The following is a 25,417-nucleotide window of genomic DNA, read 5'->3' as shown; positions in this document are numbered from 1 at the left end:
TGCTGCATGCTGGCAACTCTAATTAGTGTTAACAGGAGTTCAGTGGAGTTTTTTGCTCTCCTCTCTCTGTAAAAGAGTTTACAGATCAGGAGCCAGAGCTTTATCAAACTGGTACTTGGTGCCTATCAAGAATGTATCTTCTTTTCTTCTTTTTTCCAGCAAAGTGGAACTTAACCTTTTTCTAACAATGGTGGTGTAACTACGAGAAAAATGATCATTCTAACAAGCTCTCCTTAGTTTTGAAAAAAATTGCTTAGTATTGGCTTTGATTTTTTTAAGAGTAGTAATTTCAGCTAGTTAACACAGCCTTACTGTTTCAATTGCTGTCATAGTAACTTGGTGCAGTAAATACGAGTTAGAACGGCTCAATTCTCTGGGGCTAGAGCCTACAATTCAAACTAAACCTCAGTCTGCTCTGCCCTGTAGAAACTGCTTTGAATTCCAAAGATATTTTGTATAGGGATACTACACTACATATTAAGCAAGACTGGGAGAATCTGGTACTGTTTTGCAATGCTGCTGGTTTTATTAAGAATAAACACCCCCCACCAAACCCTCATCACCAAACATCGCATCTTGAAAACAGAAATACTCTTCCATTTTAAGATTTTAATCTCAGACTTTCATATCCATGTGTATGAACAGACACAATCAACAGAAGCCACTTTTCTCCTTCTTCATAAGAACCATCACATGTGGATTTCTGTGCTCACATAATCCTCCTTCCAATATTTCAAAAGACACAGAACTTCCCAGCATGATGATAAAGTTTTCCTGTGTTCCAATAATAAAAGTTGAATGTACCAGTAATTTCCAGTTCCTCTGTGGTTGGGCAGCCTGTGAAGACTAAATCAGAAGTAGCCAACCTGCAATATCAGTGTGGGAGTCGGAAACAGATGTTCACTGGACAATACAATTTGTTGTCACTGTCGATACTATATGGCACTTTTCCCAACAGAAATTGTCTGTAGTTGGAAAGGAATGTAAGGAATGATTCATGCCCCAAATTATTATTATTTCTTAAATTACTGTTAATGTCAAATACTCTTTGCTTTATTTTGTTTCAAATGCCTGAATCAGAGAGGCACATCCACTCAAAAATAAAATTAACTGGGCTTGTGGCGTGCGTGTACTATGTAAACCAATTAATTTAAGGCTTTTTTCCTCAAGACAAGATATTCTGTTATATTATAACCAAGAGTTAAATTCTCTTCTTTAGAATCAAGGTAATTTAAACTCAGTTTTATAAAATAGCTCAGTAGCTATTTACACAAAAAGCACATGGCAGGAGGTAAATGAGACAAATTATTTCATGTGAATCTAAGTATGTATCTAGGAAAATGAAAATTTGTTATATCCATATAATAGTATTTTTATACATATAATAACATTTACAGTAGTTTATGTCTGGGAAATTCTAATAGGCCATTTGGGCATTCAAAACTGATCAAACACTCAAATGAGCAAAATCTTCTATTAGCATATGATGGTAGCATATGATGGCTAGCCTTGATTTCCAGATTTCATGAATATTACAAAAGCAGATGCACTAGATCATACTTACTATAAAAGGCAATGGATTGGGTTAGGTACTTTCTAAATTAAATATTAATTTTTTCAGGGATGCATCAAATATATTTTAAAAATGCAGAAAGCCTAAGTGAAACCCAAACTAAATACAAATTAATATATTCCATAGGAGTGTAAAGGAGCTAAAGATCTGACTGCCAGAAAATTTGGTTATAACACCTATATTTTAGACAAAAAAAGTGACTAGGTATTTTCAAAAATTAAGACATCTGGGATTTGACTTGGAGTTCAGTGAAACTAGTGAAAAAACTAACCTGTAATTGCTGATTGTTGTGTCTCTGACAGACTTTTTTTAGAGATATTAAGAAGAGGAAAATGTGTGTTTAGTCATACATCCCGAACAAGAGCAAAAGATTTTAGCAGTATAAAATCAAACAGCTGTCTGATTTTCACAAATGCATGTGGTAACACTTCACAGGAATCTTTTTGTAATACTAATTTTGCATTTATTGTGTTTACTGTTGCAGCATTCTGCAACAGAGTCGTTTACTGCTGTACGTCAGGTTTTAGTCAACGGGAAACATGAAATAATTTTCAGCTGTGCATTTCTTTGTAACTGCTGCACGATTTAGCCTCAAGACCTATCCACTGTCCAACTTTTTTTATGCTTTTAGATTTAGTGAATTTAGATGTATTTCCATAGTGGAACACAAGGTGATTTTGAGTAAGAGCTTGAATGTTGCAAAATTTTCCAAGCTGGCATGAGATGAAGCAGGATGAAATAGCTGATAAGGTAACACTTAGCACACTTGTAATCAATTTGCTGAATTTCTGTGTGTGTGTGTCTGTGTAAGTGTATTTTTATATACATTCATGGGTCAAACTGAGTTTTTCATCAACTAGATGTTGGCAAGTGCCAAAGTGATTTAGGATTAGAATGGGATTTAGGCTGATCTAGCTACAGTTGTATTTCTCATTTCATCATCATGCCAGGGACACTGTGACAGTTGTGGGTTTTCTTTAATTTATGAAATAGACAAAATTAAATGTCCATACCAGACATGCCATTAGGTTACGGGGAATGAAAGAGAAACACTGCATTAGGCCTTACTCTTTCGTCTGCATCCAGCAGAGAGTCCTAAATGTACAAAACAGCTGGAAAACTTCCTATGTAGCACACAGCTTGAAAAATGAATTCAAGATTTTTTTTTTAAATCAGTCTGATTGGGTTTATTTCAAGTGACTGTTATTCTGATTATGTAGTGTATCTCTGTAAAATATTAATAGGTAGAGAAGTGTGTTATCTGGGCCTATTACATAATTTTTAATTCTAACTCTACTCTCATTTTTACCATCATGAGAGTTGAATCCCAATAAATGTTTTAGACTTTGAACACTTTTTATTGCAATACTAGAGACATCATTGCTCATACAAAGTTTTAGTACTACTTAACATTTCAAAAATTACTTGATTAAAATAGATCTGTTTGCAAAAGTGACTAATCCACCATTTTCAATCATGCTGCCTTTTATGCGTTAATTTTTACCTGCTGAGTGACACTTTGCTGTCTCTCCTTGTCAATTTAATTATCTTTTTTGAAAAAGAGGGGCTTCAGGAGGAGACAAATATTAATGTTCAGGTTACAGGAAAGATTTCCAAAGAGATGAGACAAAAAGAGATTACTGAAATTAGCAGGAGCGTGTCTCGCCCGCTAGTGAGCAGAGCGAGCAGCACTGGGAGGAGAGGAAAGAAACCCTTGGCCACCACATAGCACGGCTGTGTACACCACAGTTACTTAGAGTGCTCTGAATCTCATCTTTTGATCTCGGGCGATATTTTTCTCTGTTATGTCACAGAGGTCACCTGGCTCATGTGTGACAAACTGCCTGCATAAGTCACAGTGCCAGTGGCAGAGATTTGTAACCATGTCCCTGGTCCATTGCCTTTGAATTATTTCGCAGGCCCTCTGCTTTACATTTACACTCTGTCGGAAGATGAACAGGGGAAGGGAGTAAAATCAAGGGCAGGGTCTCATCCTGAAGGACAAGGGGAAACAGGTGGAAGGTTAATGGCCCTGGAGCGTATCCACAAGCCTCTCAGGCTTGATATATGGGCCTCAGGCCTAAAACGGGCATTGGCTTTCAAAGATATATTATTTCATTTGAGGAGAGACATTCTGGAGTTCCTGCATTTGTCTGCTGATAGATGATCCTCTGTCCACAATTGGTTATGGCGTGTGAGTTTTCCTTGGGCCTGCTCCCGTACATAAAAATTTTGCTGAGCTCTCCAACCTTTCGCATGCCTGTGAGAATGGGCCGTGTGCGGGCCTTTTGGCAGGCGGCTGGATTTTTGTGGCTGCTATTTTCGTAGTTCCTTTTGAAGCGCCAGGCAAGTGGGGGATGAAAGGCACTTGTGTTCATTCATACGCGCCGGGGCAGGGGCAGCCTCACGGGACAAAAATGGGGCAGAAGAAGATGTCAGGGACCCATTATGCACTCGTGTGTCTGCAGCCCATGCAGAAGTCACTGCTGCTGCCCCCGTGTTTTATACTGGCACATGCCTGCAAAAAAACTGAAAATGGGGAAATAATTTGCATAATTTTTATGACCTCCCTTGGTTTATTGTATTAAAGTTCCGTTGGGGCTTTTGTATGTGCTTCGGCTTACGGGGAAAAAACTAAGATAGAAACTTTGTACCTTGAAAATTTTTGTGTCCTTCTCCAGAATGTTTACCTCGGGCACCTCATGAAAATGAGATGCTACTGCCCACGCCTCAGCAAAGCACCAGAGGCCCCAGAGCTGGTTCTGCTCAGTGTGACAGGACTGTGTTGTGGGCAGGGCATGGCGCTGGCGGGACCTGGCCCTGTCCCATCTCTTGTGGCCAGCTCAGAGGGGCACCTTGGCATGCACAGAGGAGCCTAGTGACAAAGGCCTTGGTTCAGAGAGGGAGCAAGTCCCAGATTCACTGCCCAAATCACAGATTCACAATGGCATTCCCATTGCACCCTCTGTTATTGCATGACTATCATAAATTGTGGGAAAATCTGTTTATAGAGTGTTTAACAAAAAACCCCAAAATCTTAACACATATTTTTTATTTAATGTAGCATACATAATATCTTGTTGAATTATCTTGATTTTTACCTGATTGTAGTTACTTTTACAGGATCATGTATCTAAGACCTATTACTCCATGACAGCATTATTTTAAGGAAAGTGAGATGCATATTTTTACTATATAAAATATATTCATTTCTATCTGTTTTAATAACAAATAACTGTTCTGTTTCAGTGGTTACGTTTTGCTTGAAATAATTTGCATTAATTATACTTAAATATCTCCCAGTTCTACCTTTATTTTTAAATATTTCTAGTTTTTATTTTTCCTATGCTACTAAAAAAGCAAAGTAAATGCAAGATATATGACACACGTTTCAATGCAAAAGCAAAGTTTGTTTGCTTTGCTTTTGCAGCAGTAAAACTTGTACTTATGTAAGTTGTAAAAGCATTATATTGGTACCATGTTGTTTGAGTAATTAAGTTTTTGTTTTGCTGTCACTGAACTCAGTTGCTAAACTCTCAGTGCTCCAGTGTGAGCAAGATCGGGCCCATCCTGCATTTTAGTCAGTTCCTGTAGAAAATGTGCTGGTGCAGTGCAATTATTCTTTCTTCCTTTAGTGTTCTGCAGAGTTGAAGTTAGACAAGTGAGCTAGAAACTTGAGAGATATTTACTGTCTCCTACAGCCGTAGGAAGGAAATCTGAGGACTTGTTAAAAGGAAAGATTTAGAAGCAGAAATTCTACAGAGAGAACAGAACAGAGTGTTAGCAGGCAGGAGGATCTGCTTTTCCACTTGTTGCTTTGATAACGGATAAAAGGCTGTCATGAACTGCAGGCTACCAGCTGGGAGCAGATAGAGTAATCCCAGCAGAGGGTTGGCCCCAAACTACACAGGCATTCTTTTAAGTCTTCAAGACCATAGGAAAGTTGTTTTTCCCCTACCATTGTCATCATTATTCATGATGATGTTTTCCACCCTAGTTTAAAATGTTGGTCTAGTAAATCTACCTTACAATACTTTCCTGTTTGAAATATAAGCAAATATCATGTAGTCAGAGATATTTCAGCTATTTAATTCAACTGCCTGAAGATTCCCAAAATAAATTCCAGAGAACTGGATCTGTATCTGCTGTAAGAAATCTCTGTCATTTGATTGTAAAGGTATATTGTGCCCAACGTGTAGATAATCATAGGAACAATTTGTAACCTATGTCTTCCTCGTAATCAACACTTGTGATAAATGAAATCCAGAGGCTGTGTTACTTGTAAGAGAATAGCAGCAGAATGTCATTTGTTAGAAAAGGAGCCCAAGTGACCCCTGCCCAGCACAAACACAGGCGAACACAGTGACAGACAGAGCCTGGCAGACTCATGCCATGGTGATGTGCATTGTGCCACCGAGGTCATGTTACCAACATGCTTAGACACATGCATGGCTGGGCCAGGAGCATTTGTTAGCATGTTATACATGCTTGACAAGATGGGGTGTTTCAACCTGCATTATTGCAGAGAAAAAACAAAAATATTTAATCCCTGATTGTCATTCTATACTGATCATTTTAATGATATATGTAGGGGTCTAGCTTACTTTGTATTCTTATGTGTAATTACCCATATAAAAAAACACCACTCATTAGTGTTCTGTTCCACTGACTTAATTATACTCCTTAATTAAATCTTGACTAACTGGGGGTCACTGCAGTGTCAGTGGGATTTGTCACTGTTTGTCAGCAGGTGTCTGGTCACATCTATTTCTGGTTTCCCTGTTGCTGTATGCTGTTTAAGAGCATGGTCTTTTCTAAATGCAAAGGACAATTATGCATTACTTTGTTGTGATTTGTTCCTTAAAGAAATGCAAGTGAATCCGTTCTGTAATACAAGCGCTCTCTCAGTCTTTATGTACAGGAGGTGGGGAATGTAGCAAGTATAAACCTTTTCAAAACACAATTCATTACCTCACTGGTGCTCATTTTCAAAGGCTTGTTCTTCCTGCAATCAAGTCTTATTAATTTATCAGGTAATCTTGTGTTCAACAGGCATAAAAATATATTGCAAATATCAATCCAGAGATACTACTCCTTTTCCCTATCTCCTAAGCATGAAATGAATTTGAAACATGACCAGCAAGAACGAGCTAAATCAATATTACATGCATAACAAATACTACATGGCATGTGCTGCTATTGCTGTGCTGCTCAGAGTCAGAAGACCGAGGCTCCCGATTCACTGTTCCCTGAATAATTCAGTGGGAGTTGTGCATGTGCAATAAGGGCATAATAGTGCCATTTCTGTCTGTTTCAAATTTACATGTTTTGGGTTTGTTATTTTAGAAAGTTACTTAGGGGAAATATAATTCCCATGTTTACGCATATAATAGGCACCTAATGTTCATCTGAATAATTGATTAGTCAAGTCAGGCTTTCATAATTAGCTATTGGCTTTCCAGTATAAGCCCACAAAGCACTTGTCAATCTACAGACATTTTTAATTTATTAATATATATGTTATCAAAAGAGCTGCAGTACTTACCTAGAAAACATTATTTATTCTGTCGAGGCTGAGGAAGCATTTAGATTCTAGACATGTATTTTGAATCTATTGTAACTTTCCCAGAAGATTATTTTTCTGTTCTGAAAGTTTTCGGAAATGTTCTCTGCCTATAAGCTCTTGCTTACAGTGGAAATTAGAGTGTTTTGGGGTTTTTTTTAATCCATTCCTGTGTTACAAAGAAGTTAGTGACATGTCTTACTGACTATAAAATAATGTGTATTATTTATTTGCACTCAGATACATAGCAAGCATCTAAATAGATACCACTAGCAGATATCCCTAATGCAGCCACATATTCTGTGACCAGACAGATGCATCTGTTGATAGCATATGTGTGACAGTGATATTGCAATTATGAGTTGTGAACCCGTATGGTAAATTGCAGAATCGTGAGATAAATTGTATTTCTCATGAACTTCATGACCTTGTTTGAACTCTACCACTATTCCAGTTTTGCTTCCTCGTATTTTTGACCAGTTTTCAGGTGGTTTGCTTTTAAAAGGAAAAGACATCCACCTTACTCCAGAAGTACACTGTGAGCCCACTGGTATGAAATTCATAAACCAAAACATTTGATTATGAAATCCAGAATGAAAATTTTTCTTTTCTTACCAGAAGTATGTTAAAACAATTGGACTAGAAATTCTGTCGTTTGTTTTTTTGGGAAACGAACTTTATGTTTCCATTGGGAGGCAGCATTTACTTCTAGCACTTGTTGAGTGTGAGGCACTGAATTTTAAAAAGATAGTGTTATTATTTCTGGAAAAGGTATTTTAGTTCTGTATATGCTATAAGTTTACTTACCCGTGGCCCTGTTCAGGAGAATCACCCTCATTTTAGTGAAAATATATAAGCACCAGCTTCCCATCAGTGAGGTAAGGACAAGAGCTTTCCTGAATCAAAGTCCTTCTGAGACCTGTACTGTTGGATTTGTATTAGGTTCCTTGCTCTATAAGTGGAAAGATACAAATGTAATACCAGGATTTTAAACCCCTTCTAGATCTAAAACACTTCTATTATAGAATAGCTTTTTAGTTTGTTTGGAAAGGACATGATGTAAAAAACACAATTTAGTGGCAGGAAAGTGTGCCCATTTTGGTGGTGAGATTTATTTAACTGTGGTTCACCACTATGAATTATGTGGTCTCACAGAATTCAGACAAGTTCTTGTGCAATACTGCAGCATCTTGTGTTCCACACATGTTCTGCCTACTCTCAGTTTTTACTGGAAGGCAGGAAAAGTACTAGAATCATTCCCTTGAAGTTTGGTAACATATCTCCAATTGAAAAGATTATTTCTAAGGTGCCATTATTTCTAAGGCAAATCTATATCTAAGGGTGTCATTATGAAGTCCCTCTTCCACAGTGTATCCTCTACTAATATAACCTTCTGTTATCTATTTTTATATCTATTCCAAAATAATCGAAAATTAAATGCTAGGTTACAAAGATCACAAAATCTCAGTAGTATTCAGAACCAAGTTTACAACTGCTGTTAAAGTTTTCTGCATAAGATTTGTACAGTGTTAACATTTCAGTGTTATGCCAATAGAAGGATTTTTTACTGGGATACCTTTAAGCATAGTAGTTTCTACCTGAAAAGTGTTTATAATTTAGGCTGTTGTGCTAATTAAAGATTAGAGCTGTGCGAGCATTGAAATGTTCACATTCTCACTATTAATGTGCTGAGTTCTCACTGGTTTCCCTATCTGTTACCCTGAGTTCAGAAACATTTCCCAGTGGTATTGCATTGCTTGGTTCTTCCATTTAGACTTTGAAAGAGCATTGTTTTCAGTAAGTGTTTTACAACTGGAAATAGATGTGTCTGCTAAAGAGATTCATATTTGCATCATTAGACAGGTGTTCTGATCACAAGGCGGAAGAGAGATCATATACATAAACAATGAATTAAAATCCTGAATAGGATTGCTAGGGCTGTTTTTCTAGGTTACAGCTAAATGAGGGCCATTATGTGGGCTTTCAGATAAACTCACAAAGCTCTTATCTGTATAAACCTGATAGATCTGCCATTATTCTCAGTGACTAACAGAAGTTATATCATTTAGTTTCATTAAAAATGCATTAATCCTTTTTTAGTAACCTTTTCCTAATTCATTGATTCAATTATACAGTGAACAATAAAAATGTTCGGTATAATAAAAATACAGTATTAAAAGTGTGCTATATACATAAATGTTTCATTGCAATGAAATTATTCAGAGTTTAAAAATATTAACAATATTAATATCACACTCTGAGACAGAAAAGTGTACTTTTTTGTCAGCATCTCTGAAATAATGTATGAAAAGAATGAGTCTTTAAAATGAGATGCTCAGAATGGCTGTTTATAGTATTACATGTGGTCACTTCATGTACAGACTTCCTGCAGGGCTGGTGATGTTTACCAGCACAGGTTGACTGAGGGACAGCAGAGCACATTATAGAGTGTATGCACATATTGCTCGTAAATTCTGTGAACCAGGCTCCTCTGATCGGATCAATTCTCCCCAAAGTCACTGGCCTCTGGCCTAACTGAAAGCAGGCTGACTCCCAGGGCTGGACCTGGAATTAATGCAAGTATTGGGAACATTTTGCTTGGTGAAGGAACGCTCAGTGCATGGCAGCACTCGGAGCAACTTCCATAGCAGTGGCAGCTCCTGCCATCCCACTTACACCAGTTAAATAATTCAGACCACCAGGACTCCAGTCCAGCTCTCAGTCTGGCAGTTCAGCCGAGACTTTAAGTGATTTTGACACAGCTAGTACTTCTTATCATTTTGTATTTGGTTTCATTTATTAATTTCTGTGGCAGGAGAGCCCTCTCTCTCAGCGGCTGTGTTAAATTGTTCTCTCAAACGCCGGCAGCCCGGCACGGCCGAGCAGGTGCCCGTGTGAGACAGTCAACGCTGCCGGCTGCTGTGAAAAGCTGGCGTGATTTCTGCTAGCATTCCAAGACTAGAGGAGCAGAAAGCACTTCATATTTTCATTAGTCATCCCTTTACAGATTTACTTTTAATTCTTTCAGCAAAGCAGATTATTAAAAGCAATGACCTGAGGTCTTCATTCAGATCTCAGACTTGCAATCCTGTGTAATGTGTGCCGCAGGGCAGAGGTCGCACTGACGAGTCTGTTAATGTAGTCACTCTAGGATAAGATCAATCTCCATACTTCACCATATTGATCTAATAGCTCATTGGCACTTCCCTCTTTGAATTGATTAGCTCATGTGTGAAAAGAGATTGATGGGTTTGTGACCCTGAGGAGTCTGTCAGGGGCACACCCATGGCAGGGGAAGTGCATGTTTTCACTGCTTCGTTTGGGTGCCTCATTATCTGGGTGCCTCACGGGGAATAAGGGTCATAACGTTGTTTTATGAATTATTTACAACAAAATATCACGTTTTTCCTTCATTTGCTGCTCTGCCTGTACTGAAACCATTCTAAGCAGAACTGGAAAAAATACACATGAATGGCCAAATGTACCAAATATTTGTGTAAGGGGAACCATGACATATAAGTGACCTTAAAAAGCGATTTTACTAATATAAAGTAATCATAATAGATATGAGGGTAGGAATAGACTTCATGGGTCACCTAGTCCATTCCCCTTATGCAATGACAGAATATTGATGATATCTAGAAATTAATTACATTTTAATTGCATATTCTGGATAAGTACTTACAGTGAATCTAGTTCAGACATCTCAGAGAACTTCATATGCACATTGCACTGTAGAGAGAGGCAATTTGAATGCAACATGTGAGCTACAAACTAAACTATGCACATTCTTCATTTGCTAAAAGTAACCAAACCCCCCCCCATTCAGCTCCATTTATCAAATAGTCATATATTTGCAAAATGCATGTATTTGATACAGTATATTGGATTTTGGTGCAGTGTGTGCTCATGCAAGAGGAAATATAAAAGGAGCTGTCTCATGAAGCTGAATTTAGAAGTTGGTTTGTGTTAGGGTGTACTTTAAAAATGTGTGCATTATCAAAGGCTTTACAGATAGAAAGCAACAAAAGTAAGAGCCAGCTCCTTGAAGCCTTTTACTGAAAACCAGGCATTTTTGTATTTCTGCCTGCATACGAATTGTAGAATCAGTCTTGAAGACATTCATAATGTAAGGATTTCTTGTGCACCATCCAAGCTCAGGATACTGTACAATGCCACAACTATTGGTGTTTCATGGTTACATAGGATGTCACGTTATATGACTGTGCCACAGTGCAAAAATTACTAAGCAAAGCGTTCTTGTGATGTTGTTAAGCTGATGGTCAGATTTGTGTAAGGAGACAGTGAGTTTCACTAATAATATCTTGTATTATTTAATTGGACATTTTGGGTTTGTTTTGCAGACTGGCAGTTTAGATGGAAAGACTGATAATTTTATTTACAGTAAAACGTCTATGTATGCTCCATTCAGGCAGGCAACCCTGTTGTGCTATTTGATTTATGGTAACATAAACAGATACTGCCTAAAGACAGTAATAGTCAGTTCCTTCCCTAAAAACCTTATACTCTAAAAGAAACAGACCCTCAGGCAGATTAGCCAAACAAAGAATTCATTCTGTTGCCTGTCAGTGACACAATGCTGAATATTTGTATAATCTTGTATTCATTTATACTTTTAAATCATTCAAGCTATTCTGTGTACCAGGAAATTTTCCCTGATAATAGATTTAAGTAGCCATATTTTAAAAAGTTATAATACAACTCAGAATAACTTACTAGAGACAGAGTCGTCATGCACTCTACTTTGTTAAAACAGAGAGAAACCTGGGATTAAGCAAAAAAACTTCTTACGTTTGTGTGTTATAGTAATCTTTTAGTCATGTCAGATCTTCAGTAATAAAATCAATATTAAACCTAACTACAAACTAAAGTAACTGGTTCTTAGACCTAGATTAATAGTAGATTGCCAGATACTTGCACATAAGCAATGCAAAAAATGATTTTTTTAAGAAAATGTTGCCATTTTATTGCAAGCTGTTGCCCATTGACCAAGCCTCTCTCAGTCTGATTGAAACTTAGCTCCTGCAGTTGGGGTGTGTGGTGCACTCATGGGTGAACAGGAAGTAATTAGAGCAGCCTGATTTTGTTGTTCATCATCCCTGCTGTCATTCAGAAACAAGCTAAGAAAATCCCAATAAATTAGATGTACATACTCTCTCCATTTTTTCTAAGCACACAGCTAATCTTCCATTGCATGCAGACATGTAGATACCCAATTTGGAGACTCACAATTTGGATACCTGTGCCCAGCTGTGACAGCAGAGAAAGTCAGAGGCTGACTGATTTGTGTCACAGTCTACTGTCATTTTTGCCTATGAGGTTCCTACTCATTCTGTGTTCTGCATTGCAAAAGTTCCTCTCATCAACATACCAAACAACCCAAAGAAAAACAATATCTTCAAAGATATCTTTAAAAATTAATATTAATCCTAATTGCAGAGCTAATGACAATATGGGACCTGAGCAGAATTGTGACAATCTTATTTTAATGATACTTCAGAGATTTCCGAATTAGACTACAGGAAACAGGAAGTAGGAATAAATGAAACAAAGCCAAATGAAAGGATGAATGGGAAAAAAAACATTTTAATACACACTTGCCTGTTCCTTAAACATTCATTCAATCAGGACTTCCTGTGATTTTTAATAACATGGCTCTGTCTGCTCTTCCACACTTGGCTCTGTTGGGAAAGGAGGTAATTTTTTTGCAGATGATGTTCCTGGTTGAAAGGATTTAGCTAGATGGTAGTAGCTGCACGCTGAGAGTCTCCTGCAATGCTTTTAAGATAAAAAGAGAAGTAGTAAGTGTTTCAGATCGTTCCTGTGTACCTTGTTGGATCATGCATCACTACACCTCCACAACCTTCTTGTATGACTTCAGCTTCCTTTGGTGGTGTTCTTAAGCAATCTTTTTCTATCAAGCCAGACGAATACTGGTTTAATACATGACAACACCCATTCATAAGGCTGATTTTTCTTTCATTTTCTCCGTTAACATTGAGTCTTCTTTCTCATTTAATCTCTGCCCCAGTGACTTACTGTTACTGCTGCAGTCCTCAAGGGTGTAAGACAACATTTCTATATTTTTTCTTCATCAGTATACCATCTCCTTTCACATCTTGACTGAAGATACTGTTTCTCATGATTTCTTACTGCTTTTGCTGTGGTTTTTTTTTGGTTGTTCTACTACAAATCAGAGGAAAACACAGGGGAATACATTTGTATGGCAAGGGCAGTGTTCCACAGTAACACCAGCCTCTACTGCCATAGTGTATTACAGGTGGCTCTGTGTCCAGCCCTCAGTCTGGAGACTACATCCTTCTGTTTCCCTGATTCATGTATGGGCAGAAGGAAATACTTGCCTTTCCATAGCTGGATGTCTGTCAAAAGTTTTAAGAGGACTATGAAAAGTAACATACAAACCAATATATTTTAATTCCTGAAAAATACTGCAGTTCCATGCAATCAAAAGACAAAGAACATTTAAAATTTAAAAAACCCTACTGATATGCTGATAACTACAAATGGTATGAAACTTTTAACGTATTGGATTCTTTGTGTGGTTTGTCAGTGTTCAACCCTGACTGTCACTAATACTCACCTGGAAAATTGTTCTCTCATTTATAGTGCTCTAACATTAAAGTAATTTCTTTTTAGCCATGACTTCAGAAGATTATTTGCATATTCCCATTGGTGTAATCGTGAATACAGTCCCACACCGTGTACACAAACCAACATTTGTAGGTGTCACCTGTTAAAAGGGAGTAAGATTATTCTTCAGTTATGACTTGCCATTTCCCATACTCCACACCCATTTAACAGCTGTACTGGAAATAAACACTAGCCCTGTTAAACAGAAGAGTAACCACATAGTGTAATTTAAATAAGAGCTGATTTAAGTAACTCTTGTTAAAAATTCCTGGGACATGCAGCACTTGAAAGAATGGGACCTCAAGTGTGCTAAGAAATTACCCTGCTTACCTGTTACTATATTAAAGATTGCTTTCTGAAATTAGCATGTGTCTTTTGTAACAAGTTAAAATATTTTCCATATGATGCCTGCTTGATTGAGTTTTAATAGAGTATTTATTTTGTCAGAAATAACTTTAGTTCATACTAGAACTTTGTCTTTAATAATAATAATCTATCCCATGTGTTGTATTGATCTCTGCTGTGATTTGATGTTGCTGATACCTAAGAAATTCTACAAATGAGAGCTAATGTAGGAGGTTACCTGTAGACTCTTAGAATAAGCTTCAGCTGGAGCACTATACTAACTGTAAGAAAAATGAAATCATAATTTATCCAATTAATCACCAAACAGGAAAGGAACATGATATAGAGATTAGAAATTAGATATAGAACATTATATTGACATTATAAATCCTTTCAGATAATGCAAAAATACATGTGACTTGGGGAAGACCACAGAGACTTTAATCACAGGCTGCTCTACAATAGAGTGAAACTGCTGATTGAATATATTAAGAATAAATTCACCAGCAGTACCATAAAGTTTACTGGGCTCAGTCTTATCTTTGGATTCCCTAAGGCACATCATTGTACAGCCTAAAAAGAAGATCAGACCTGCAAGGCTAACAATTAATCAGGTGGCACTAATTCAGATTTTATTGCAAGTCAAAGGACTGATATTCATGCAAGTTAAGAGATAAGAATATGGTTCAATACCATTTTGTAGTTTGTTTGTTGACATCAGAAAAAACGGGTGTATTTCCAGAGAAATTCAACGGATCAACACAGCTCTAGTTTTATTTTTTAATTGCTACATAAACTACATAGCTTTATCTAATTCTTTTAAAATTCTAGACCCAACTGTGCGTAAGCTTAGGCTGTACTAACATCTGTAGAAATACTCACAGGAGTAGGATTTTGAAGGTAGATTCTTTGGGTCCAGTGCTAAATAAGGTACCTCCTTCACTCTTTGAAACAGATGGCAAGAATAATTAATTTTCCTTTTTCCTTATCTTTCTTTTCACTTTGAGAGGCAAGAAACACTGCATTGTAAGCAAAATTTTCAGTTGGGACTAAAAAGAAATACTTCTCTTATTTTCAGTTAAATAAAATAAAAAACACAAACCTACAACCACCCAAAAAGAACCTAAGAAAAACACATTTATAATTCATCAGAAATAATGCTGACTGTGAAATACCAAGTCATTTTCATGCAGTTTGTGCAGAGATAAATGTGAGGAAAAGGAGAAGAAATAGGAGTGCTATGTATTGCATTTGATGCCCTATATAATAGATTTATATACACAGAAAGTTTATTATAACAGCCCTTTCATCTGATACTTGTAGAAACAAGGTTGGCCATTTACCTTCTCCTTAATAGACGGGAATACTTTCTAAATGGAGTCCAAAGATCCATAAGAGAGATCTTATTCTTTAGTAGGATCATCATCTGCTGCCTGCCCCTACTCCTTCAGCAATCTGAGGCCCGCAGACTCAGGCACCTTCTGTTCTATTCCTGCCAGAAAACAGGATGGGTGTGAGCTGATGCTCTAGGCTGCTGTTTTAAAGTATTTAGACTGTCTGAAAGATCAGCACTGAAACTGGGAAAAGGCTGGGCAGCGCTGCTTTGATCCTCTCTTTCCCAGGGATCTCCCACGGAGCTGTCCAGGGACATGCGAGTGGAGAAGCTGTGGCAAAGCCATTGCTCTCCCTGCCTGCATTTCCCAAGCAGCAAACACCGCACGCCTTTTGGAGCACGGGCACCACACATGCACCCCTCCACCGTTTGGAAGGGTAAAAAGGTGTGGGACTTTTCAAATGTTGCTTTGTGCTATAAATTCCTTGTCTGTGTCCTTTTTAAAAAAAAGTAGTTTGATATTCCAAATACTAATGGTTCCATAAGCAGCGAGTTAATGAAGCATTTTAGTCCTTCTCTCTTCCTCTTTCTCAGTTCCCTGCTGTTGAATAAAGGATGAGCTCATTAACCTTTCTTTCAGCATGGTATTCAGCAGTTACTTTCCTCTATGTGGACACTGATTCACACAAAGCATATAGGAACTTAATATCTTAGATAGAAAAACTTACTGTTGAAATATTCTGGCTCTGACTGGTGGATTTAGAAGTTACTAAAGAAAAAGTTACACCTACATACAGAGGCACATTCCAAGTACAACTGCACTTCTGTAACAGCCTCTGTGCAGGCTGTAAAGGAGCAGGAAAAGGCACACACTGAAGTATTTCTGCATTTCTTTTCATTTTTAAATCAAGATAAATGTAAAGTGCTAGTAAACTGGGATAGATTTAAACTCCCTTCACGCTAGAGCCAGATGGAAACAAGACAGTCATTTAACTAAACATAGACTTGTAAAGATCACTCCCTGCCTTCACATAGCAATTTTTATAACACACAGGTTTCTAGTAAAGAGCTGGAACAATCATAGTTAATATTAAATCATTTCTTCTTGAACTTTGTAGCATTTTATTACTGAGGTTATAGGTAGTAATCACATTTTATTAGGGCATTCACTGATTCTGGAAGTTATGTGCATTCACTTCTAAAACCACTTTGGCTGTTCCGTGCTGCTTGCTGACAGCAGCCTTGCACAGGTTTCCCACTGTTAGCAGCAACCCATCTGGAGAGTGCAAATCCTTCCCTACCTATATAATGACTTGGAAACCATGCATGGTTTAAAAAATAGTCTCTGGAGTGCACTTGTCTTATAAAACTTTGATTTGGGGTGATTTGCACCACTATAGCATAAGAAAATGGAGTAACAACTCAAACTATATGTCTGCAATGACTTGTGAGTGATCTTCTAACTGCATTTGAAAGAAAGTTCAACCATTCCTTGAACCTGTGTGCTTCAGGCTGAACAGTTCAGACAGATGTTTAATCACTTCATATTCACTAGGAAATAGCTATTCAATGGCCGTAGAATTTAAAAGTGGCACTATGAGATGAATGCTTCATGTTATTCCATATTTGCATTCCCTCTTAGAAGCATAAGTAAAAATAATTCAGCTGAATCCAGCACAGTTTTATCACATAAATTTCAATTATTGTGGTTTTTTTTTAAATCATTAGATACCCTTTTAAATTTTTAGTAGCAGAAAAGCCCAAAGCTACCATGGCAAGTTGATGTAAATGAACAGAGATGAAAAAGGATTCTCCAGCTTCTAAGAAAAGGTGTAAACTGGGTAAAAGGTGAGCACATTGTTTAACTGAATCTGCAGCAATAATTATAAGGAAAATATTTAACTAAGAGCAACACAAAAAACCCATGACCCTGAAATTTTTAACAGGTAATTCATCAAGTGTCAGGCTGAAAATACCTCTTCAGTAGAAAAATTGCAATAAATCTGCAGTTGTTGGTTACAGTGCGAAATATTGTGAAACATTTTCCTAAAAGAAAGATTCAGTGTGGTTTTGATAAGATTAAGGTGTATTTCAGCAAAGCACACACATTATTCTTCATTTTACTGTTTGGCAATTTCAGTGTTGTTCTTCAGAGAAAACAAAAGTTTATAATGATTAACGTTCTGTGCTGTGGGAAGCATACACTCTACAACAATACTACTCTTGTGTCACACTAACCTTCCTCATCTATAACATCAGCACAAATAGTTTTTCAGATGAGTAACCAGCATTTCTGAGATAAGTCCTCCCTTTAACTATAATTGATAAGGTGTGATTGTGTATTTCAGTGTCAATAGAGGCCTCAGCGTGACTTACAAACTTCCCCTGAATCCCATATCAAAAGCTCAGGGCCCAGCTGAGGGGAGGCCAGGCTTTAGCAGGCAGATGTTACTCTCCTACTCCTGTCTTTTTCTCCTGCCAAGAAATAGTGTGTCACCACAGTGCTCAGGGTTAGACCTTCCTCTTCAAACTGAGAATCCATTTTCTCCACTCCTGGAAATACTCTATGTGGCTCGCATAATATTGGCAAGATAAATTATGCAAACTAATAGATGCGTCTAAATGTATTCTCATGCGTGCCTGTTTTCCAATCCTTATTAGTGGAAAACTCAGAAAAAAATTCTTTAAAGTTACCTTAAAATTGCAGCTGGCAGCCTAGGAACTCAGACATGCCACCAGAGAATTCTGTGTTCAAACCTATATTCGGACACTGGACAGAATTAAGTTCACTGTGCAGATGAACAATACCACACCTGTACTGTTGTCAACCACCATTCTCTGCTTCTCTAACAAATAGTACTTGCTCCTTTTCTGCCCCAGCAGCATCACCTGCAGTCACACAAACCTTTTAAGTCTGCATCTCGTCCTCCTCGCCTTTGAGGTTTTACCCAATATCCAGCTCACCTTTTTCTTCTCCCACCATCTTCTCTCTTCCTTTAAAACAGCCTCCCAAGCACTGCCTTTGCATCCCTTGTCACTTAAGAGCAGTTTTACATGTGTGATGTTTTACTCATTTCATACTTGTAACATTATTCTTCTTTCATGCCACCCTGCCTGCTGGAAATGTTCTCCTACTTCTTTCGAGTCACACACCTTTCATTGCCTTCTTCCACATCTTTCTTCAAACGCCATTCCTTCAGCAACAATTTCCAGTTTGGCTGTCCCCACTGGTGTGTCTTCATCTGAATGCCACTGGCCAGAGAGGGCCTAAATTTAACCATCTGGGCACAGTGTTCACTCACACTTTTGCTTGAGGCTCAATAGCTGTCAAATGGGCATCTCATTTGACAACTTGCTTAGGTAAGACCCAGGTTACATTATCCTCGTGTCAGTGTTCTGTTATAATAGGAGCAGCAGCAGATTTGGGGAATGTTCCTGCAGCAGACAGGTGCTGGCCACATGAAGCTTAAGTTTTATTTATAAGCATTCCTAATAGTTAGGACAACAGGAGCTTTTTTCTTGTTGGTGTTAAAACATTGATAATACTCTTAGAGATCTCCACAAACTGAAAAAGACCCTCAAAATTTAGCCAGCAGTAAAAGCTTGTGAGCTTGTTTTAATTCATTGTATACCACAACTGAAAATGTTGTTGATTATGTCTAGTCCCGGACTGGACTTAAGTATCTTGGTGACAGAATCTTACCTTTTCTCCTGCTTACACTGCTAATGGCAAAGCAGCCTTCTCTGGCTTTGGAGGCAGAAGACTGAAGTCCACAAGAGGCTTTTCCTGTGGAGAGCCTTCCTCTTCAGAACCAAATTTGAGTGTCTTTGCCTTCAGGATCAGTTTCAGGCACATTCAGTTTAAGGCACCTAATTGTTTTGGTCAAAGGATGATTTTCTTATTTTGACAGACAATGTGCTTCTGCAACTCATTTATCAACGTGCCACGGAAACACAATGGCGTTTGTGTTCTGGCTGCATTTACACGTCATAAACTTTACCAGCTCCTTCTAACGTAAGAAGTGGTGCATTACTGGCTTTGTTCAATGTGCTCTAAATGCTTTTCCTCATCTGCATGCCTTTCAGAAGTAGGCTGGAGCTGGTCATTTGTCCTACCTTTTAGTAATATACAATCCTGAGTAAAGTCATGTTTCTTTCTTCCTAGTGCAAACTGGGAGGCATCTGCTGCCCCACCATCTCTTAAAATGGCAAAAGCTGCTGGATCTAATAGTCTTCTGCAGGCAATATAGTGTATGGGATGTGTATAGAGCTGGTTATGCTATCCATTTTATGGGCTTTCACTGGTTAGATTACAGTGAATACAGAGGAATAGATTTTGTGTACCACTAGCAGATGTTCGCTGTGCTAGTTTTGTGAGTCTTGTAAAACAGCAGGAACAGACTATGTGCAAAACAATGTTTTGTGATTTTGCCATCTCTCACTGTTCTCACAGCACTGGCTCGGTAATGATAGGATAAAGCTTGGGAGGTAAGCTTTGATTGTGGACTAGCTGCTGTTGGGATCTTCAAAAAGCCAGACCTGTAAAGTGTGGTTTGTTTTCAAAAGCCTGTGGCTGAGACAGCTGGCTTACACTGGAAATACATAGTCATTTATAGTACAGTCAAGTACCTCTTATTCAGGTGTTAGGTGTTATGACATGCATGTTGAAGGTTTAAACACTCTCAAAATTTGCTTTCTTTGGATGTAAGCTATGATAGCTTTGTATGAAATGGTAATTTGGATTACATTATCATGTTAGCATGACATCTTTGATTTTTGTGATTTTTTCAACCCATTTTGTTCAGAGGAGAAAATTATCAAAGAAAAGCTTTATGTAAAAAGCAAGAGTAACAGAATCTATACATTTCCAACATCTTTTTCAAAGAATTAATATAAACCTGGCCCAAGTGTATCAATGTGGTGATTTACTGTCCTCTCTTGAGCCAATAAATCACTTGGTTGAAATAGTTTTGTAGTCAAATACATGTTCTGGGCAGAGGAAGAGATTTTTAATACCAAATCAGCCTTGCTCTATATCTGCGTGGAAAAACAGAAACAGCTGCACACAGCCTCTTGTGGCTTTGAAAGGTGAAGGGAAGTTAAGACAAATGGAAGAAACAAAGATTTCAATGTTTCAAATGTTAAAGTCTGAGCTATGTGACAAGTGACTGGAGAGAGGGAGACAATAGTAGGTAACTTTCACAGGTGACATTACAAAAATCTATCAGTAAGAAATGTTGCTTCCTTCTCTACTACATAACTAGAAAACAAGTCTGAAAGAATAAAGTTCTAAAATTCATTAGGTCATATTCGATAAAACTTGAAAACATCTACTGCATTATCTACTTCAGCTCATGCAGGATTACTCCCTGTAGTATGGTTTCCTGTGTATGACAAAATCTAGTTCTGAAGCAATTGAAACTAGATTCATAGCACTTATAGCATTTTTAATCTGTTCAGCAATTGCTATCTATGCAGGTTCTTAGAGTCCTTTCAACTACATAGGTGCTATTACCACTCTGAATTGTAGCAAGGCTAATGTACATACCTCTCAACTCTTTCAGGGCAGCCATTTAAGGTCAGACTTTGATTTTAAAAAGAAATCAGGAAGCTCAGTAAGAATAGGTTCAGAGGGTATTGATGCTTATCATGACTTAATTTCATAGTTTGCCTTCCACTGATTTGTGGGGTTTTTTTCCTCCCAGTTCCATGGAAATCCTATTTTTTTTCCAGTCTTTGAGTGGAGAAGACTGAATACAATCCAGTTGCATTTAGAGTCAGTTTAGGCATAAATTTCATTGTCCTAAAAGACATAGGTCCCAAATAACTTCAGAAAATCTTAATGTAGGTTCCTTGTGCTGGGTGCCCAGTATGTTCCTTCTGTTCCCAAATCCACTCAGGGATGGTCTCACTGCTCAGCACTGACTTGTGCATTGCCCTTTCTTGCCCTACCACTGACACCCAAAGCTGCTCAGCTTCTGTTCATTAAGAAGTGTTCTCTTTTCATAGCACCACAGCCATTTTTAGAGAGTCTTTAAAGCTCTCTTCACTTTTTAAATTGCAAGGGACCTGCCTCTGACTTGGGCCTGTTGAAGCAATGCCGTTTGTAATCTGCAGATTCCTTATTATTTCCGGAAGCTAAGGTTCCAAGATGGGGAATAGGAGAAAGTTCACATCAGCATTGTTTCCTGCTCTTCTTGTTTTGGGTAAAAATAAAATCCCATTGCCATAAATATACAATTATTAATACTTTGCATGGCAATGCCATAGTTCTGCTTTCCTAGAATCTAATCAGGAGTAAACATTCTATACATTTTACAGGTAAAGGCTACAGCAGTGTTCTCTTTATTCAACTGCAAACAGCAATTTTGGGCATGAATAGTTCTAGACAGCATCTCAGTTCTGATGTCAGCCAGCTGTGTGAAGGAGGACTGCCTCCCTAGTGTGGTGTCAGACTTACTCCCAGAGTGATGTCACCAATGTTTGTTTTTCCTTTTACAGGTTGATGACCAAATGAAGTTGCTTCAGAACTGCTGGAGCGAACTCTTAATTCTAGATCACATTTACCGGCAAGTGGTACATGGGAAAGAAGGCTCCATCCTTCTGGTTACTGGGCAACAAGTGAGTATGTGATCTGAGAGAAAAACTCATGTCTTGTTTCTATAATAATTTTCAAAATACCAGGAGTTTAACTAGGTCATGTCAGAAGTATACTGTGTTTCCAGAGATCCTCCATAAGTACTGTAGGTAAAATCACTTGTGCACTGTTTCTAGTCTGCTGATTACAGATAGACCTAAAAAGGCAGATATAATCATAAGCACTTTGCTTTTCAAATACTTCAGTAACTGAAAAATAGCAGATGAGAAATGTTTCTCAAGAAGTAGTATTTACTTGGGGCTAAAATGGTTTCTGACAACACTCCAAAACCTAATGCTCTAGATTTAAGCAAGTATAGCTTTTCTTCACTTCAGAATTGTGATTTACTGAAGAGAAGCACTGTCTGGGTCAGAAATCTAGAGAAGTTGCTGCTTACTACCTCAGAAATACCTTACTTTTAGAGACGTGCACGTGTGAGAAACTGGGCAGCTAGGCTGTAGGCTATAAAAGCAGGTACTGTCTCAGGGTATGCACCCTGCAGGTTCTGCACAGCTATCCAGGGGTAATTTTCTTCATGTGTCAAATACATGGATCTCCCAAAATGCAAGAGCTATAATGTAGTAAATATTAGGAAAACTGTGAGAAAACACAAAAGAAATAGAAAGTTTTGTTTCCACTATGCTTTCCAAAGCACAACGATCTTGACAGTAAAACAAGAACCTTATTCCTAAGATTGTTATTCTGCTTTTAACGGAAAAAAAATAGTATCAAAGAAAAGCAAAGTGTGCCTGTACATTATATTTCTGACTTAAAGTGAAAACAAATGATTGCTCTTTGGTATTGAAGTAGCTGCAAACTGAACTGCTTCAATCTATACACACATGGGAAAGAGCTCCTTTTCCTGTGCTGCATCATTTGTGTCTGCATGTTGTGGAATCTGCTTACAGCTTTAGCTATAATTTTAAAGCTGCAGCCATTTCTTAACACTAAGAACAAATGTTCGTAAGAATCAGAAGGATTCTCATTCTTCTGTTTGCATTTATGATTGAGAGGTCTACAGTAGAAGGAAGAAATGGTTGACTTGTTCAAGAAAGGAATTGGGAAAACTCAAATTCTGGCTCTGAAACTGACTCCCGCACTTCATGGGAAGTCATTAACCTATCTCAGATATCATTGTACTCCCTAATTATATTAGCAAAAGTTAGTTTAGTTGCATTACTCTTGATTTATATTGGTGTCATTGAGAAAATTACTTATTCCCTTTCCATTTCATGCTCTGCAAGACAGACAATTTTACTGGAAATTATTTCATTTAGCGCACAGGATGCTTGTTTATAAAGCCATAAGTATATTGACAGGTTTCTGTTCCTGAGAGAACTGCTAAATTAGTGTCTCTTTTGTTATGTGATTAGCTCTGTTTTAAAGGTACTGAGTGCCTAAGTCCCACTGAAATCATTAGAGGCATCTAACTACCCTTAAATTCTAGCCATTGTCCCCATTTTCTCACAGTAATAATTTTTACCTCATTAGCCACTTTTATCTTTTCTTGAAAATAAAAACCCCAGCTGTACATAATCTCAAGGCAAAGCAGAGCGTTTCTTCACTGTTGGACAACAGGTAGCAGGATGCTTATTAAAGGTACTGCTTGCAAATCAGCAGCTGGACTGGGAAGCTGAGCATTGCCAGGCAGTCTCCAACTAGGTTAAAACCTGGCTATATTGGAATGATTGCATTCATTTTTGCCTATGTTTGTAAACTAGTTTTAATACATCCTTCTTTAAATCCAATTTCCCTTTCCTATGTCAAAATTTCTCATTTTGGAGTTGGTGCAAGCACCCTCTGAGTCTCCCGTCACCTTCTTCACTCTCCTCTTTCCACTTAGGCTGAGAGCAGGAGTGACATCACTACAACAGCAACAAGAACTCTACAGGCAGTCCTTTTTCCCATTTCACAGCTCCTAGCAGCTGCAGAACCTACTCCCACGGATGTATCACAGATTCTCTGTGAGAAACAGGGAGACCCTAGACCTGAATTACACAGTGTCGGGCTGCTGTTTCTGAAACCTCCCTGTAATGCCGCTGTTTTGTCCCAGTTTCACTCAGTTCTGGCCCCACTAGATCCTCAGTGAAAAGCCAGATTGCTTCCAGGAGCGAGTGCCTGCCCCTGCTGGGCTGTGCAGAGCACACATTTCACACAAAGGCTGCTGGTAGTCGAGGTGCTGCAGCAGTGCCACTATATGACTTGTATGCAATTTCTGCATCAAAAGCATTTACTTTAAACCAGCGTCTTTTAAAATTATTTTCATGGGTAAAATTCATTCCTTGAAGAAACTCTTTTATTTAGAAGGAGAAGGCTGGATGACCTAAGCAGAAGTTTTAGAATATCTTGAATTGCCAGAGCTACAAATCTTAAAATCACAGGATAATCCAGGCTGGAAGGAATTTTAAGGAGTCACCAGTCCAACCCCCTGCTCAAAGCAGGTTTCTCGGGGCTTTGTCCAGCTGGGCTTTGGAAATAAGGATGGAAAACACAAAACATCCATGTCCAGCCAGTACCACTGCCTGACAATCTCCATGGGGAGAAAGTTTTTCCTTAGCTCTCCTATGAACTCTTTTTTTTTTTTTTTTTCTGACTTACACCCAGTGCTCATCACTCTCCTCCTCCTTGACCCCTGATTCAATGCACAGAGACCAGGAGATCTTGTTGGGAAAGACTGAGGCAAAGGCAGCACTGAGACCTCAGTCTGGTCTGTGCTTGCTGCCACAAAATCACCATCTGAATCCAGCTACAGTCCCACATTTTCCTGGTTTATCCCGGACTAGCAATTCGACATTCCTTGCAAGTTTCAACTACAGCTGAACCCTTTTTTAACATTATCACTCCATGACAGTGGACATGGACATGGATGATACTTCCACGTTACCCATCCTGAGCCATTCCTGGTTCAGCTGCTATGCACTGCTTCTGCACATCCCTGCTCAGTAGTGTGACTTTTTTAGACAAGTTGACCCAATACAACTGTCTCTAACTGTCAACATTGACCATTGACTCAGACTGTTGCACTCCTAGACACAACATCTGTTCAAGTGTATTTATGAAAGGACAATACGACTGTGTCTGTATCCTCTGTAAAAACTGTAAAATAATTCTAGGAAGCCACATTTCTAGACCTAGGCATTATGAGTCTTTGCTAGTGCACCATTCCTGCATATTGTCTGATTACTGTCCTGATCCTTTCAGTTTGCACAGAAGAGACAGGGAAAAACCCTGCCACCATTTCATAAAAATTAGTTGATTAAGGTGTGGAAAGCACTCTGACACTTCTGATGAAAA

The 25,417-nt window shown here is 38.2% G+C and overlaps 1 protein-coding gene and 1 long non-coding RNA gene across 2 annotated transcripts in view; one reads left to right on the top strand and one right to left on the bottom strand.

Annotated features, from left to right (window-relative positions):
• NR5A2 (nuclear receptor subfamily 5 group A member 2) overlaps nt 1-25,417 on the top strand; it is an 88,536-nt gene that overhangs the window by 27,943 nt on the left and 35,176 nt on the right. The window contains exon 6 of the mRNA XM_014885608.2: nt 21,988-22,107. Coding sequence (XP_014741094.1) covers nt 21,988-22,107 — 120 coding nt within the window. The remainder of the gene's footprint in view (nt 1-21,987; nt 22,108-25,417) is intronic.
• LOC148222843 (uncharacterized) overlaps nt 12,767-25,417 on the bottom strand; it is a 52,339-nt gene continuing 39,688 nt past the window's right edge. Inside the window, exons 3-4 of the long non-coding RNA XR_015805492.1 lie at nt 13,759-13,908; nt 12,767-12,935 (exon numbers count right to left, since the gene is read on the bottom strand). This is a non-coding gene — a long non-coding RNA (uncharacterized LOC148222843). The remainder of the gene's footprint in view (nt 12,936-13,758; nt 13,909-25,417) is intronic.

Source organism: Sturnus vulgaris, chromosome 9 (assembly GCF_052056855.1).
Source record: "Sturnus vulgaris isolate bStuVul1 chromosome 9, bStuVul1.hap1, whole genome shotgun sequence".
Lineage (NCBI taxonomy): Eukaryota > Metazoa > Chordata > Aves > Passeriformes > Sturnidae > Sturnus > Sturnus vulgaris.
The sequence above is the reverse complement of the archived record's forward strand: the minus strand, read 5'-3'. Positions and strand labels throughout refer to the sequence as shown.